A 17930-nucleotide genomic window follows, 5' to 3' on the forward strand; every position below is an offset into this window, starting at 1 on the left:
TAAAAATTTCATTCAGTAAACATGAACAAAAGCCACAGGCGGATTCGAACTAATGATGTGCAGTTCACAAGCCTGATACTTGAACCACTGAGCTATGACGGTATGCATCTGAATTGATTGATACAAACAGTTTAGCAAAACATTTAAATCGCCATCTTGTGACGTAGTGTCTTAAAAAGTATAAGTCTAGGTGTAGTGAAGTACCTTAATTCGTATATAATACATATAGTAAGTACTGTAATTGTAAACATCGTTCCATCCTTGTCTTGTTCGACCTCCAAGAACATACACAGGCTTACAGTAGATACCCATATAGCCATTTTAAGAAAGCTTCAAGGTGCCGATTGAGGAAACTGAAAATATCAGTTATTGAAATAACTTTTTTTTACATATTAATTAATAAAACGATCTAAATAAGCATAAAATGTTTTATTTTGTGTTGTTTCATGCCAGCTATGAATTTGATATCGATTGTTGCAGAATTTTTTTTATAAAGCCCGTGTTATTTATGATTTTTATGCTCTGCTAGTTTCCCTTAATTCCCGTATAAATTACAAGTTTTTTTATTTGACATTAAATCAAAATTCTTTTGTTAAATAATTTGATGAAAAGTTTATTATAGCATTGAATCATGATTTTTTATAGTATATACCGTCTCATAACTGCAGCGATACTTCAGAAAATCATGATTTAATGCTTATATTTACATTTGTTTTTAATTTCATGCCGTGTCTAGATCTGCTAATGTGATTTATACATTAAAATTCCTATCTTATCCTTAGGGTAAGTTCATATTAATGGAAGAGCCACAGTAACAGCCACAAGCGTGAACTTTGATTTTCTCTTGTGACGTTGCAGTTTACAGCATTCAACGTTTGTGACATCAAAATAAAACATATTTTGACCTTTGAGTACCCTGTGTGCATTACAGTGTTATAACTGTCGCAGCTTTCAACACACTTTACCAGCTAAAAATATATGGAATGTAAATAATATCTAATTCAAGCTTGTTCGGGTGTCTTAAAAATAAGGAGGTAAATATTGATAACAAGTTACATTATAAGCAGAGTGTAGTGCCAACTAACAAAAAGATTTGATAAAATATTCTTGAATTTTTTATTTAAGCATTGGGGTTTTTTGTCATCGAATTTTTCTTTTTTATATTTTAGTTACTTATATTGAAACGGTATTTTTTTCTTCTTAAAGTGAAATATTGAATAAAAACCATCTTCGCCGATAATCTTAATATTACAGAAAAGATCAAATATTGATAATGGTGATAAATATATGATAAAGTCAAAACCCCCACAAAAAATCATAGAAAGCATAATTCTGGCACCCCTTACCCTTAGATACGTGCATGCTACAAAAGGTGAGAAATGCCTTCCCAACCATGCAAAAATGGCATCTTATCATAATTGGTGCGTAAACAAAAATACTTTTGAGTTCCTATCAGGTTGCTTTCCTGTTTACTTGGTGTGCAAGTCAATAGCTTTTAAAGCGCAAAATCAAAATAAGCAGACTGGCTATATCGAATTTGAATAACGCTGGTTGTTCATTATAATTGTTTTCTAAATAATAATTTCCTTCTTTAAAAAACAGTTTTTAAAACATCTTTTGGGTTAAATATTGTAAAATTTGAACATTTTAAAATGGTGTATATATTTTTATTTTAATGTACTTTTATTCACATCAATATCGATAGGTGTCCCATACGCCCTTCAAGTACAATCTGATTTTACTCCGACAATCCTGTTTGCAATTGTCTAAAAATGTTAGCATTTGTAAACTTTGCGATTGGATTTCATTATTGTTTAAAATGTGTAAATCTTTTTTATTTTTTTTTTCTAAATAAAAGAATCTTAATATAATCTAAAATTTACCGGTGTTGAATATAAATCGGACGATAAAAAATAAGAATTTTAGCAACATTTTGATAGCGAAAGGGTTTTTGATAACCATGTGTCGACATAATCCTGCACAAATGAAATTGTTTCTAAGGGAAATTGACCAACCTGCATTTCTACATGATACGAATAATGGTTTAAGTTAGCCCACTACAGCAAGGCTTATACTTTCTAAGATACTGCGTCCGGAGATTCTGTTAATTTTTTTGTATTAATCGATTTTGTTAAGTATTGTCACAGCTCAGTGGCTAAAGTATTGGGCTTTTGAGACGCAGATCCCGAGTTCAAAGCCATTTGACGCTTTTGTTAATATCTACCAGTTTAAAGTTCTGAAAAAGCATATTTATCTAAACTAACTTTTTTGCCTACTTGACTTCTTATTTCATGCTATCTTTCATAAACAAGTAGTGTTTGGCTGATTTGAGAAACAATATGAAGGTGAAGCGAGTCACATTTAACTTACGCAGCGTAAGAGAATAGAATAACATAATGTAAGAAGATAACATAAACGCCATCGACCAGAAAGTCTTTAATAAATGATTCCACCCAAGTTTCTGACCTTTTATTTAATTACGATATGCCAGTGAGCACCTTATATTGATCGTCCATCAGAATTGCATGCGGTAATTTGTTATGACTTCTTGGAAAATATCATTATTATTCAGTTTTGCTATGTTTTCGTAAGTAAGAGAAATTATATTTTCTTTAATCAGTTTATTGAAAGCAGAAAAGAATAAAATAAAATTTATCTAGATTAAATGAATAACAGTTCTGTTGATTACTTTTTGCAAGTCACTATTTCGCAAAAATTTTTACACAAAGAAAAAATCACGATCGTCTAAAACAATGTCAAAAATAAAAAAGTTAACGAAGTTTAAGTTTAAATCTAGCAACATACACTACAATTCTCAAAAGTACATAAGTAATGCATGTAATTACTAAAATACAACAAAATGAATTATAATCCTGTCATTAAACAACCAGTAAATCATATATATATCATCTACAATAACGTAATACTTGCATTTTAATTAGTACAAGGGCCAATATTTGATAGGGTCCATATCAGCCCTTGAATGTTTAAGTAGTATCATGTCATGTACATGTATCTATATTGGTTTTTTTATATTCGCTATCCCATATTCTAGATCTATGTAATATTGATCATTATGCAATACTTGTCCTTTTTAAAAAACCATTAAAAGGAAAATCATCACACACTTCTTATAATTTACACATGCAAAAGAATACACTTTTACACATTCGGCCATTGTAAGGATCGAAGTCCAGTTAAATAACCATTGGTGTTCATATAATCTTAAACATACCAAATGGCATAAGTGTTTAGTGTTTTCAAGTCAAACAAACAAATGGTATATTCATTTCCATGTTGTGAAATAAAATAATTTTAATGACGCCATGACTCATTGATGTTGTCAATAAAGGTACTCTTCTTATAACTCTCTAAAAGGTTTTAACTACTTTTCAGTATATTCCTAAAGTTTAAATTTCTTAATAACTTTTACTTCAGAAAAAAACGAACGATACTGCAATTATTCATTTCACAAGAAAATATTGTACAAAAATATAAATATGTACAGGTAAGTAATTAGGTAATGTTCTATCCTTTATACAATAGGAGTGAAAATGAAAATACACAAAACAGCTTTCTTTCATATAGCCAATATATACATATACATGTCGAAATGCGCCTTCCTTTTGACTTCGCGCGGAATAATGAAAACAAACAACAAATAAACAAATAAATAAATCAAAAGGTTTGGGCTATACTAACAAAAAGAAATAAAATAACAAGTATTTTTCTCCTTCAGAATAGTCAACATTATTTGCAATATATGAAAAGAATTTAAACATAGTGATACTATATAAAATATACTGATACAACATTGAAAAACTAAGTTGTACTGGTTCTCTTCGTATGAATTCTGCAAAATTATACACACACACTCATAAAATATAGAATTTTTTTTACGAAACATAAAACTTCAAAGGAAAAATTAAAGACAAATCTATTATATACATCGCATAAATCACTCAACATCCACTCTAACCAGTTCCGTCACAATCAGATTGTTTTCAAAGGTTTGGGATTTTAGATCTGACACGTTGAAGAATTTCCCCCGCTAATTCAATGGCGTCTTTAGCCTTGGCAGCATTGTACAAATCCGAAGGTATTCTCATCCCATCTCCACTAGAAACGGCATCAGGATACCGCATTTGGAAATAGTTCCCCGTTATTCCCTCCAGACGTATGGCAAGCATTGACAACTCAGAGTCATTTAAACAACTCGTTAGAGCCGGAAGTCTGTGTGTTTGGATAACCTGGTCTGCGTCGAGTTGATACTGCAACGCCTTCAATGCCTTTTCTGCAGACTATAAAAAATCAAGTTAAGAAATGTACTTTACAGACTACATAAAAAACCGCGATTGTAGTAAGAGCAAAAACATAGTAGATCATTTTTATCAAAACATCTTTTATTTTATCTGTTTAGTCTGTTATATATATATATTAATCATTAAATTTTATTATCTTTGATGATACATGTACATGTACATATAGTTTATTGTCTCAGCATGTAAACAGGCATATATATACAAATGTATATATATATATATATATATATATATATATATATATATATATATATATATATGGTTTGTTCCCGTTTTGCACACTTACAATATAAATTGCATAAAGGCACATTTACATAATAATCACCATCCATATTCATGAATTTGATTTTAAACATTAAATTGGTCATGAACAATTTCATTATTTTTTTAAATAAGAAAGATTATTGCAAAAATGTTGAATATGTAGCGCCTTTGTTTAATTTACTGCCTATATAGGAAGAACATGTACACGCTAAAAGTTTGAAGAGAAAATATCATATGTTAATATTTCATTATCGCTTTTGCTGACATAAATGGAGATGTGTCTAGTGAAAACACTGCTTAACATGTTTTATTTATTTTGTGGCTTGAATAATCGAAGAAATAGACAAACTGTATGACGATAAATCGGCAATTTTATATGCTTCAAAAACTTTAAAGATTATTTCACAAAACCTATTAAATGTAGACCTAATTCATGCATTTTCAACCTTTTTCAGTTTGAGTTATATCGCATCAATATTGAATTATTATTTTTGTCAGCTTTTTTTTTATGTATTTAACCTCTGATTTGAAAAGCGGTGATGTCATAAGAACTACCGCCAAGGTTGCTACTTCAAAGATTGAAATATTTTGTGATAAAGATCTGTTTCCTTTCATAATATTCTTTCTGTTGATACCAAACAATCAATTATATAGATGTGTTTTATATAATTTGCAACTCAATTATAAAAAGAGACACGGAGTACCCCATATAACTGTTCATGTAGTTTTCCCCTTCATCATATAACTATCCATTGAATCAGCTTCAAATTGGCTTGGGACAAGCAATTTTTTCTGAGTCATTCTGTTTATATTTAAGGTAAATGGACAAAAATTTGAAAGTCAAATCAACTAATCATTATTTTTTTTAATCAGTGTGTGGAAATTGAAGACTTTTTAAATATATCATTAATCAAACGAAAAAAATGGTGATAGTTATTAGACCTAAAACACAACAAAATGTCTATATTCTTCTTGTTTTATCGTTAAGGTGCCGATAAAACACAGGTAAAAAACCAGGTAAAATCTTTGACCGAAAGCAGACTATAATTGCAATCACAACACAATTCACACCTATTGTTCTATACCCAATTATCAAATGTGTGCAAAACGGGAACACACCATATATATATATATATATATATATATATATATATATATATATATATATATATATATATATATATATATATATATATATATCAAGACTGATATGATGATATGAATGATTAAAAAGCTCAATTAAAGGAAATTGTTCCTTATGCAGAAAGAAAAAAATATATTCATCTAACAGGCTTTCGGACTTTCTTTACTCTTACTTTAAGAACACAACAACCCCACGGTTTTATTTCTTCTTATAGGAAAGAAACTTGGTGCTGTACAATTAAGATTAATGAAATATAAAATGCTTTCAGAGAGTAATTGGACTAGTAAATGCATGATAAGAAATTTACTAAACACTCGCCCCCAAAATTGTTACCCTAATTACAATACAGTTTAATTAAAAGCACTATGCTCTAAAGTCACGTAAAAACATAACAAATCAAAAGTTGAAAATCTAAAATCATCATATTTATACCATTAAAGAAGCTTACAATATACATTATGCCTATGATTGATATAAAAGTAGCCTAAAATATTTTCATTTTACAAATATCAAACATAATTACACAAATATATGTCGTAATCAATATTAAAATGTCAATAAATACAACCCCCGAAATTGCTCGTGAATAAAAAAAAATTCAATGTCACTTTAATGCACAAAACGAAAAATATGTTTTACCTGATGGCTTTTGTAACATGCCCAGTTGTATGCACCAGGTTGATGTTTATCCGATGTGGAGGCCTGGAAGTCAAATTCTGCTTGCCGATACCACCTTCTTGCTTGTCCAGGTTGAGAACCTCTCGAAAAAAATTGGCTAAAATAATCATCACTTTGTCTATAACTTCTCTGATGTCTTCCTTGCCTTGTTCCGCGTTGATATACATTTTCTGTAAAATGTGATCGTGGGAATTCTTCCCTTTTATTGAAGTTAAATATTGCTGCATCATCAACGGATTCACCATTTTCCAACCTTTTTTTCACAAAGTAAATAAATAAAGTCAATTCATTAAAGTAGTCCTTGTTATCCAAGTGTTTGTCAGGATGATACTGAAGCAGAAGACGTTTTAAAGTTCTTCTAAACTCCTGATCACCTCTTGCAAATGCGTTTTTCAACACATCTCTGATGTAACATTTAACTCGATCAAAATTCCAACTAAACACTACTGCGCAATCTACAACATCCATATTAGTATCATCAGTGTTGCTTCGAATGAACTTATACACTTTTGATGCTACAACCTCGATTGGCTGATCGCTTCCAATGTCCAATAGATAGCTTATAGTCCATTCATCTGCATTTGGATTCTCATTTCTGCTGGCATTTGTTTCAAGGACTTTCGCTAAAATGTATACAGGTTCAGTCTCACAAGCATCGTCTTCGTCAATGATAGGATCGAACAGTTCATAAGCCACATACTCTCCTGGATCTATATACGTACAGGAGTTGTCCAAAAGATGATGCAAAACTATAGGAATTTCAGATCCAAGTTCAGGCATAAATGGTAAAAGTTTTGACAGGGTTTTTGTGTCTATGCTACAGATGTCAAGATTGTCTAATTCTCTTTCTATTGAACTTGGTTCATTTATACATTTCAATACATCTGGAAGATGAATGTGGTTTTCTTTGAGAGGTTTTCCAAGGTATACATTAAGGCTGATTGAAACCTGTTTAGTAAACATTTTTATCCACGAAGTATCATCTGGATTTCCAGTTTCTGCAAAGTAAATGCATAGCTTCGGCTCTCCAATCTCATCAGTCTCTGTTGCTGAAAATATTGACTTTTTCTTACTAGTATTAAGCAATACTGTGCTCTTATACGTCATCACAGTTTTTAGTTGCTCGAGACACTTTACTTCGACGGACAAAAGTTTCTTCTGAATATCTAATTCTACTTCTTCTCCGCAAACGCTATCATTCTTGTATTGTTCATCTCGGACAAGCCTGCATACACCAGCAAGAAATTCTAGACAGTGTAGAAATGTTTGTAGTTGTTTTGCATAGGATGATGGAACAGTACATTTTTTACATTCCGAGTCTAATTGCTCTATAACAACCTTTGACAATAAATGTGGCCTATGAATCTCTGGAAGTCTACTGATTTCAGATACAGGATCATAAAATTCCATGCACAGCTCCTTAAATCCAACGAAGTAATCCATTTCGGGCATGTTGTTACCAATCCTACTCTCTAACAATTTGTCATCAATGAAAACTAGTTCACTGCTTTTAATCAAAGTGTGTTTCTTGCTTGGTAGGTAGAGAACTGATACATTGAGCACGACAGCGTTTTCTGTTTTTAGTTTGGAAAACAAAATTTGCACAGCTTTTTTCGTAGAAAACATTTCATTTGGCTCCAAATTAGCTCCTTTTGACTTAGTCCATATTTCAAACAGGACATGTGCTAAATGATTACATGATAAAGATTTTGCTGCTCCTTGCCTTTCAAACAGGGTATGGAATTGTCCAAAATATAAGGGAGCTTTGCACAAATATGGTGGAATTTCTTCATGTTTATTGATATCCAAAACAACATGCTCAGCTGTAACAAATATTACCCTCTCCTTAATGAACACAAACGGAATGTCTTTCAACCAATATACAGATTCATTACTTTGATTCTTCTGCAAAAATGTGTAAATCTGAGTCATAGTCCTAGTAACTACTCTTTCAACCTCGTCATTTTCAGCACAAAGCCTTTTAATATTCTTTGCCACAGCATTGCATACAATCGTTGTATGGTTCAATACAGTATTTAGTGATGGTACTTCGAGAAATCCAAAATTCTTCACTGCACTTAGAACATTAGCCTTGCTCATTATATTTGTTATGTCTTCCGAAACAGTTCCCATTACCGTCCAAACTAAACTGTCATTTGAGGGCAACGTTGCTTCAGAGAAACAGAGAAGTTGACCCTTTCGTCTAAATTTAGGAGCTAAAGTAAGCAAAAGATAGTGACTATCATGCGGCGTAAGAAACTTCGCACTGCGAATTTTTTGTAACAAGAAGCTATTATTTAAATCAAGGTCATTAAAAAGGATGTTCACCATACGTTTAGAATTTTCCTGTACAATAGAGGTAATGCCTTCTTTGTTTGCCAATGTTTCCAACCGATTTGCAAAATCTGCAAAAATATCCAATGTCATGTCGCTTTTCATTCCACAATGCACCAAAAACTCTTCCCATTCCTTTTTATCATACGGAGCTGGTGGAAGCTCTGCTTGCGAGCAAAGTTGATTTTCTACCTTGAATATTTCTTTGTGTGGGTTAAAAAAATCAGATGCACACGCTAGTTGTCCAAGCTCGACAGGTATGAATGGAATATCTCGCAGTAAACCTCTCAATAACGTTAAATTCATTTCATCGTCCTTACTTGGATAATAGTTCAGATGAGGAATGATAATGTCCTTCAGAAATTTCAAGTGATGCAGAACGGCTGAGGCAGGCAAGAGTCCGAAATGGGGTAGAATATAATAGATGTACAACTCTGTAGCTGTCCTTGAAATACAGCCTAAATATTCAAAAAACTGTGTTGGTACACCACTTTGTCTTATAAATTGTATTCTTCTTTTAAGGCCAAGTTCGTGGAGACCATGACCAGGTATTTCACCAGGTAAAACAACGATGTCTGTTTCTGACAATGTGATTAAGCCGTCAACTAAGCCGCAATAAAAAGGTAAGCATCGAAGTTTCATTCTGCAATTCGGATTCTTTTTCAATATGTCTATGTGTCTCACGAAATAGTCTAAAATTTGTGCACAAGCACTCTTTTCGCGGTTTAGATGCGTTCTGTTAAAATAGACACAGTCCAATGTATCTAAAACATTCTCCACTGTAGCCACTAAATATTTCAAAATTTCGATATTGTATCCTGATAGAGTTGATTTTCCTTTTGTCGGGTAGAGAGCCTTGTCATCTAACAAAGGTACATCTAACTGCATTAATGCCAATTGATCAGGACAGTCAGATTTTGGCAATAATTTGAGAACATGTTTTCCTTCTTTTAAAGGAAAGAGTCTAGATGTATCTTGAACAGATACCGGCAAAAAGCTGCAATCCCCTAAATTTGTAATAACAGAATAACACAGCTGTTCAACAGGATGCTCACTGGCTTTCTGTTTCTTTTCCTTCTTGCTTAACATTTTTTTATTCAATTCGTTTTCAAGCAATGAAACATTTTCTGCTAGGTATAGCCAAAATCGTTTTATCCATATTCCGTTTGGTAAAGATGGCGAATCCATATCCCATGATTCTATTGTGCCTCTGCGGAATTTTTCAGGGACATTGTCAATAACAAATTTCGAAAAGTCCTCAATTTGCAGATTTTCTATGAATACCTGAAGAATGCTAAGTCCTCTCAGCATATTGTACAGCGAAAAGTGAACAATATTGTTCGCAGAAAAGGGCAATAAATGCTTTACAGATGTAAGAAAGATTTGGCTGTTTGGTTCAAATTCATTCACAATCTCGGCTTCAGAGAGTAAAAGTGGGACGTTCCGAAAGTCTTCATGGTTCAATTTCCTATCTCTTAGACAGTACTCTAAAATGTAGTACACACCATCGATCCTTTGGAATCTTGTCTTGGATACATGTGTGGGCACTCTTTCAATGTTACATTTGTCGACTTCCTTTGAATTGTACGATTTTAAAAACATCAATACTTCCTTTGGAGAAACTGTTTGAACATTAGTCCCTGCATCGTTTAAACTGTTGAATATCCACAATGGTGATTCAATTATTTTCATTCCAAGGTCTTTCAGTACACCTGAAAGAAATTCCGATTTATTTGTGGCCCATTTCATTACTTCAAACGAGGTCTGTCCATACGTGCCGTAATAACCTTGCTGTTTAATATCATCTCTTAACTGATATTTTATTTCATCAAAATAGGCTGGGAAACCACCGGAAAATAAACTAACCCACTTTATTTCCAAATTCTTTTCTTTTAAAATGGGATTTGCTGTCCCAATTCCCTGTGTTCTTTGCACATCTGTATCCTGTACTTCCTCTGAACCCATTTCTAACTTTTCATATTCTCTTCTCACAATTGGAAAAACACACCGATGAGTTTCAGCAACTTTGATGTACAAAGTTTTCCCTAAATGTTGCCAAATTTTATCGCTTATGTTCTTCATGCAAGGAAATGCATTGTGATATTTATCCAACTGGTTCCATGGTTTTTTTGATATACTATTTGAGAAGAGAGTTGTTTTCAAGTATTGTAGAACTGAGATGTAAGTTGGTACAATAACATTTTCAATCAAACATTTGTTCCAACACACCTTCAAGTCTTGGCTCTCTTCATCAGGCCACCAAACATTTCGGCGTGCTTCGTGGTCTAAGGCAAAATGGCCGTTTACATGAACTGGTAGTCCGGTATGCAAAGGAAGTGGCAAGAAGCAGTATGCTCTTAATTTTCCAAGCTTCTCAGTGGCATATTTTTTTCCATCAGGTGACTGTATAATCCGTTTATTTTTTAAATTGAAGGCTACACCAGACGTTGGCAACAACGCCAATTGTTTATTCGCATAAGCGTTTTGAATTTTAGGTGAGATTAAAGCCTTCTCCACAAATCCAAAACCCGTAACAATCAGCCATTCCTGTGATAACTCGTTATTGATATTAACACTCAAAATATATTTCATTTCTTTTCTTTCTACTCTGCATGCGTAAGAAGAATCTATCTTCATGAGTTCACGAACACTGCAGATGTAAGAGTGTAGATTTTCTTCATGCGAGTTGTTTGACATTTCCGATGTTACGATGTATTCTACTCGACATGATCCATCTTCCTTTACTGAGGAAATTGTCACTTTTCTGACATTGTGGAGAAATATTAAACATTCAGCGATTTCATTTTTCAGAACATTCAAAAGATGGTTTAATTCATCACAACTTGTAATTCTATTGGACAACAAGGAATCAGCTTTGCAACGGAGTGGAAATCGGAATAGAGTCCCACGTGAAGAGTCCCAAATGCCGCTTTTTAATAAATAACAAGGCAATATGTCTTTAAATTTCCCCCCTAACATTTCTGAACCATTAAGAAATTTTCTACCCGGTTTTTTGGAGGATGCATATGGGATATATTGTTTATGAGGATCTAAAACACACAGAGTATCCACATCATTTTTCACATCTCTCGTCAAAAAAGATGGGACGTCTGTGAGATGATAAACAACATTAAATCCAACTCCATATTGACCTGTAGATGTAGGATCATCTCCTTTGCTACCAATCCCTATATTCTGAATTCCTAACAAGTCTTTATCAGTAAAAACACTGTCATTATAAACACAGAGAGCTGGGCCTTGTAACTCTTTCCAGTTGTCACTGAATATGTGCTCAGTTCCATGGGATCTGAAATCTTTAATGAAGTGCAACTCCGTTGCTCCTGCATCATCGGCATTTTGAAGAAGTTCTTTTAGTATACTTGCTTCTGGATATCCATCTAAAATTCGTTTGATTCGATTCGTCAATTCTTCATGTTGACCAAATTCATCACCAAAATCTTCAGATTCATTTAGTATGCTTTGGTCTCTTTTGGATTTGATACCTACCATTTTTGCCACCTTAAGTGATATTGTTGTGTTTAGAAATTTCATTGACTCTGTTGTAAATATCCATTCAAAATCATCAATACACAAATCATTCACATGACAAAAAAAGCCATTCGTATCTGGAAGAAAAAGATTTTCAACGGGAATGAATTGGCAGTCTTCAAGAAGATTTGTTATTCGAGAAACCAAACCTAATGCATTTTTGGACAACTTTTCCCCATCTTGTTGATTTTTGATGCGTAATAGTGCGTCAATGATGTCACAAGATTCGAAACATTTTCGAACTCCGCATTTTTCCATCAATGAAGTTAACCGTCCGACACACCAGGGTCTTAATCCATACAAAAACGGACTACAGTCATGCATCAATGAAAAAATAACTTGTCTAGGATAAACAAAAGTCTTCTCTGTTATGACGCACGGCAATTTCGATAGTTGATTGCATACAAAGTCCTCGACATCTGGCTCTGTCAATCTTTCAGAAATTGCTCTATAAAGTTCTCTGCACATTTCTTCGATTTCCTTAATTTGGGCATTTTCTGGGTTTTTTGTCAATTCCATGACTTGACACTGAAGGGTTTTCACATCAATATCTTTTTCTTTATTCAAACCAAGCAATTGAAGCTCATATTTATCTATCGAATAATCTTCATATCTTCCAAGAAGAGGTTTAGAGCAACCTACTAAGTTACGTAGGCTGGGGAAGTATAAATTGCATGGTCTTTCAAAACCTCCGACGCTGCTTTTAATATCTTTGTGGTGGGAACATTTCATATTAATATGCGCTGATGTATCAATCGCCCATTTAATAGGTGGCCAATTATCTGGCTTTTCCTTCACGGGAAGGAAAGGTATATTAGAGAGTTCATTTTTCAATTCCTTTGGAACTCTTTGCTTAACATAATGAACAATGTTTTTTGAACGAAGGAAAGCGCATTCGGTGCACCTTGTTGCCAATTTTCTCACATTTATGGTTTGCGTTTTCAAAAGATCAAATTGTATTTCATTTTTCATCATTCCAAGACTTACAAGTACATCCAAGTCTTTTTCGTTGCAAAATAGTTTTGAAGGAAATCTTTCATCTTCTGTTGAAAATATTCCTGAAACTAAAGAGCACGGATGAACTAGATCTTTAGGAGACTTTCTTCGTAGGTCTGTGCATGTTGCTATGCAATTACAGTCCTTCAATGCAATTAAAATGTTCTTATTTTTTGAACGCAGTGCTCCTAACACTATTTTGTCGTACTCCTTTCCAGAAAATTTGACAATATTTGGCAAAAATGATTTAATGATGAATTTCTCATAAGAAACCACGTGTTTAAGAAAAGATTTTCCATGACTATCTTCCAATCTCTGGTATATATCGCCTGGTATATCTGTGATGATTTTTCCGTCCAGTGGATTTTCTTTCAATAAATTGAATGCAATCTTTTTAAGATGTTCATCTGACGAGATCTCCAAATGCAAAAATACGCATTGCTCAAAAGGTTTGTACCCATCATGCGTTTTGAATACTGGCAAACAACGCTCTACAACGGCTTTGTAGAACTCGTCTTGTAATGCTTTCCATAATATATCTTCACCCATTGTTGGCCACAACTCATAGCCCAAATAACTGTCTGCTGCTGAACTGTTGATCACAATTAGGAGTCCTAAAATTGCCTCTAATGATGCATCAGAAAGTAGAGAATCATTCCAAACAGATTGCTTTGTGTTATCTTTATCGTCTTCTGTTCTTGTCAAAAGTCTTTGACGGTCTGAGGAAACGGCAAAAGTTCCGTTTACATGGAACGCTAGAGGGCTTTTAATTGGTAATGGCAAAAAGCAAAATAAGTGACCTATATCATAGAATCCAAACTTTTTCAAAACTGGTTTCTTTGTGCCAAGAAATACAGGAGAAAAATTTCCGTTATCTATATCTACTGGAATCCCAACACTTGATAGTGGAAGCGCACCGTCACTTTCTCTCTCTTTAAAGAGTCTCAGGGATTTATTCTGTCCAAGTGCCCATGTTACTACCCAATTAGTTTCCTCACGGAATGGTGAGGTGTGATCTATCCAAAAGTGGCCTTCACTAGATAAAATTATCTTTGTATTGAATGTTTCAAGAAATTTTGGTGCACGCATTCCTGAGCTGCAATGATTGGAAGCTGCCCTTAATATATTGTGTTCCCACTTTTTTGATGTTTGTCCACAGTTTTCTTCTTTCTTGATTGTAAGTACCAGCTTCATTTCTCTGTCAGGATTTACGCAGCCTCTATCTACATGAAAAATTTTGATCTGTTTTACGTTTTGTGTAAAAAGAATCATATTTCCACTAGTTTTGCAGAACTGCTTCATTAGTTTTTCCATTTCTTTTGGAGAATATTCTTTGCTACTGATTTCGCTTGTCCTTGATTGAGATGTTGTTCGGAGAGGGAATCTGAATAATGTTCCTTTATACATCTCGTTTTCTGAAAACACCGATGACCTAAATCCAAACACATTCTGGTAAGGCTCAAATTGATTCACCAATTTTCGAAGCATTACACCATTTTTCAGATTTAGCTTAATCCCAGGACTTCTTTTGTTTACAATTGCATCTCCCAAATATTTGCCGTGCGGATCTAAATACACCAAGTGTGTTCCACTTACAAAACTGGGAACATCCGTTATATTATACACTGCATTGAATCCCAAACCGAATTTTCCTATTTTTGTTGTGTCTTGTTTTTTTGTGGCCCCGCTAAGTTTCTGAATGTTATCAAAATCACTTGAAGTAAAAACTGCATTGTTGAATGCCCATAACGCTGGTCCTTGACATTCTTCCATTTTAGCGTCCAAGAGGCAACTTTTGGCATCTTCGTTTTCCCTTTCATCGTAGAGAAAATATACTTCAGTTGCACCAGCATCATCTGCATTTTGAATGAGTTCTTTTGGAACAGAGAGACCATCTGTGTATCCTTCTTCTAAAAGACGATTCAACCGCTGTGTAAGAGGCTCCGATTGTCCAAATTCAGAACAAATTTCTTCAGCGTCTGATATAGTAAACTTTTTCAATGACTTTACACCAATTTTTTCAGCAATTCCTTTGTCAATTTTTGAATGAATCAGGCATACATCATCTTCCTCTGTAAAAGTTTTACTGAACCAATCTGAATCCGAATATGCACATTCTTGAGCAAATCTGAACTCCAATTTATCGGAATCCATCGTTCGAATTGGCACTTTGATTCTATTTTGTATACCAGCCAACTCTTCTTTCGTTAGCTCTGACAACTTTTTAAGAATTTGTTCTATCTTTATTATATCCTCAATGCTGTCCGATTCGGTGTTTTTCTCCTGATGAGATTTTTCTATTTCAGTGAGACACTGTACAAGTAGATCACTTGATTGACGCTTTTTGCAACCAAACTTTTCAAACAAAGTCCTCAACGCGACGTATTCTCTTGGCAGTGGGATGAAATATGGTTTCAAATCCACATCTGATTTTTTGTGTTCTATGTAAATTTTACTGGCTGGCAAAAATCCTTTTTCAGTAAAAACGCAATTGGTCGGCAGCTTAACAACAATGCTCTGTATTTTCCTTGCTAAATACTGATAAACTTTCTCCATCATAAAGCTATATCCTGTGTGTTCTTCCTCACTGTAACACATAACTACATTGTGAAAGTGTCCGATTACATCAGACAGCGCTGGTTGTTTAGATCTATCAATAAACTCCTCCCATTCTTTCTTAGGTGTTGGGAGGACTGATCCAATAATAAAAATATACTGTGAACTATACATCATCTTAAAAGAGGCAAATTTTTCTGGATGTGCATACCAATTCATTGACTTTGGGTAGTTTGAGTTCCTCTCTTCTTTAAACGGAACAACTTTGAAACTGTCAATTTGTTTGCAAAGAGATTCAACAATCTTAGGATTCTGTCTTAAGATTTGTAACAAAGCATTGGATTTTCTTTCTTTTAAGACTGACGAAATCTTTTTAAATTTTTGACATGTGCGAACGATATCTAGCATAAACTCTGAACTTTGACAATTCTGAAACGCCACGTTGCAAAGAAGAGCCATTTCCTCTGTACGCTCTTCAGGAAATTTTGACTCTCCAAGAAACATTTCTTTAAGAACGCAATCATCTGGATCATATAGCTCTTTTGCACTGTAAAGCTGTTCTGTTCCATTTTTTATAAACTTGACTTCATTCAAGTGTGATTGAATCTCCTCCCAATTTCTGAGTTCTAATTTTTTCCCCAATACATAGAAACAAAATCTGCGCTTGACTTCATCGGTGGCTTTAAGAAGTTGTTTACTATTTTCTTTTAGCAAGTTCTGCACACATTCAGTTAAATCAACATTGGAAGCATTCAGCTCTAGCAAAAGTCTTTCTTCAAGTCTGTTTGTTGACATAATCATTTTTGTTGGAAATTGAATTGGAAAATCCCTGTTTCCTATGTACACTTTGTCACATTGATCCAGGGATGTGTATCCAGAACAAACTGGATGAACACTTAAAAAACATTTGAATATGTTCAACTTTTGTAAGGATGATATCAATGACTTTGGGGTTGTATCTGGTAAAACATTTTTGAACCATTCTTTTTCTGTATCGGTGCTCTGATTGTTAAATAAAAGCAGTCCATTGGTAATACATCTTTCCAAAACTTTTCTCTTTCCTTCATTAGTAAATTCTTGAACAATCCCTCTTCCTGGTTTTAGCAAATAATTGTCATGAAATGTCGTATCTACAACCCAAATTTTGAAATAGGCTAAAGTTTTAAAGTAACAATCGTCTATGTCTGTCTCACAAAAAAACACGTCAGAAACCTTCTTCAATTCATCTGATTCCTTTGTTTTGATAAGGAACAACTCTTGCACAGGGTCAAGAGAGATTTGGTGCAGATTTGCAAGATATCGCCAAACTTTTGCAAGCCAGTTATCTCCATAGATGGCATTTGACTGTCTAAGAAGCTTTGGTTTTTCAGTTTTCATTTCTGTCTTTTTAGAAATTTCACATAAAAACTTAATCCAGGTACTTGGATACAGCTTTTGGAAGGCATAGTAACCTGCAAGGTAATAAAAAAATTGCCATAAAATATCAAATCAAGTGACCACATATTCTGTTAACTCCTTAGACTAAAATGACAATAAAGTTTTCAATATTGATCTTAGTATCCTTACTTCTTACAGGTGTACTAAACCGTTTGCTGATGGATGCATTTTAAGAGAAATAGACTTAAAACATGTTTACTACATTACCACTAGAACCCAACAAAACATGTTTACTACATTACCACTAGAACCCAACAATAACAACATAACCCCTCATTATGGGGGAAAATACCAATTTGATAGAGGAGTCATTTGCTAAACATAAATCACATGCACTTAAAGTTTTATATTTTCTCATCATTAAAAACATTAACTTCTACCAAATAACGAAGTGGAGAGGATCGCAAATTGATTTCACTGATGAGTTTCAAGTGAAACCTAGCTGAATCGACAGTTTTAAATAAATCCAAGATGGAGACAGAGTGTACCTTGTGTACTATTAGGTATAAAGGGTATATGTATATTTTTTATTCAGAGAAAAATATAGATATGATGCCAGGTGCTGTGTCATAACTTTGTACTGTAGTGGTGTATAGAAATGCATTACTACCCCTCCAAATTGATTTCACAGTTTATGTTTCTCTCTATAT

At 33.6% G+C, this 17930-nt stretch overlaps 1 protein-coding gene across 1 annotated transcript in view; it reads right to left on the bottom strand.

Annotated features, from left to right (window-relative positions):
• Positions 1–3450: 3450 nt before the first annotated feature.
• LOC105338310 (sacsin) overlaps positions 3451–17930 on the bottom strand; it is a 31642-nt gene continuing 17162 nt past the window's right edge. Inside the window, exons 6-7 of the mRNA XM_066075684.1 lie at positions 6370–17294; positions 3451–4301 (exon numbers count right to left, since the gene is read on the bottom strand). Of these exons, the coding sequence (XP_065931756.1) occupies positions 4005–4301; positions 6370–17294 (11222 nt within the window). The 3' untranslated portion in view covers positions 3451–4004. The remainder of the gene's footprint in view (positions 4302–6369; positions 17295–17930) is intronic.

This window comes from Magallana gigas, chromosome 2, assembly GCF_963853765.1.
Source record: "Magallana gigas chromosome 2, xbMagGiga1.1, whole genome shotgun sequence".
Classification (NCBI taxonomy): domain Eukaryota; kingdom Metazoa; phylum Mollusca; class Bivalvia; order Ostreida; family Ostreidae; genus Magallana; species Magallana gigas.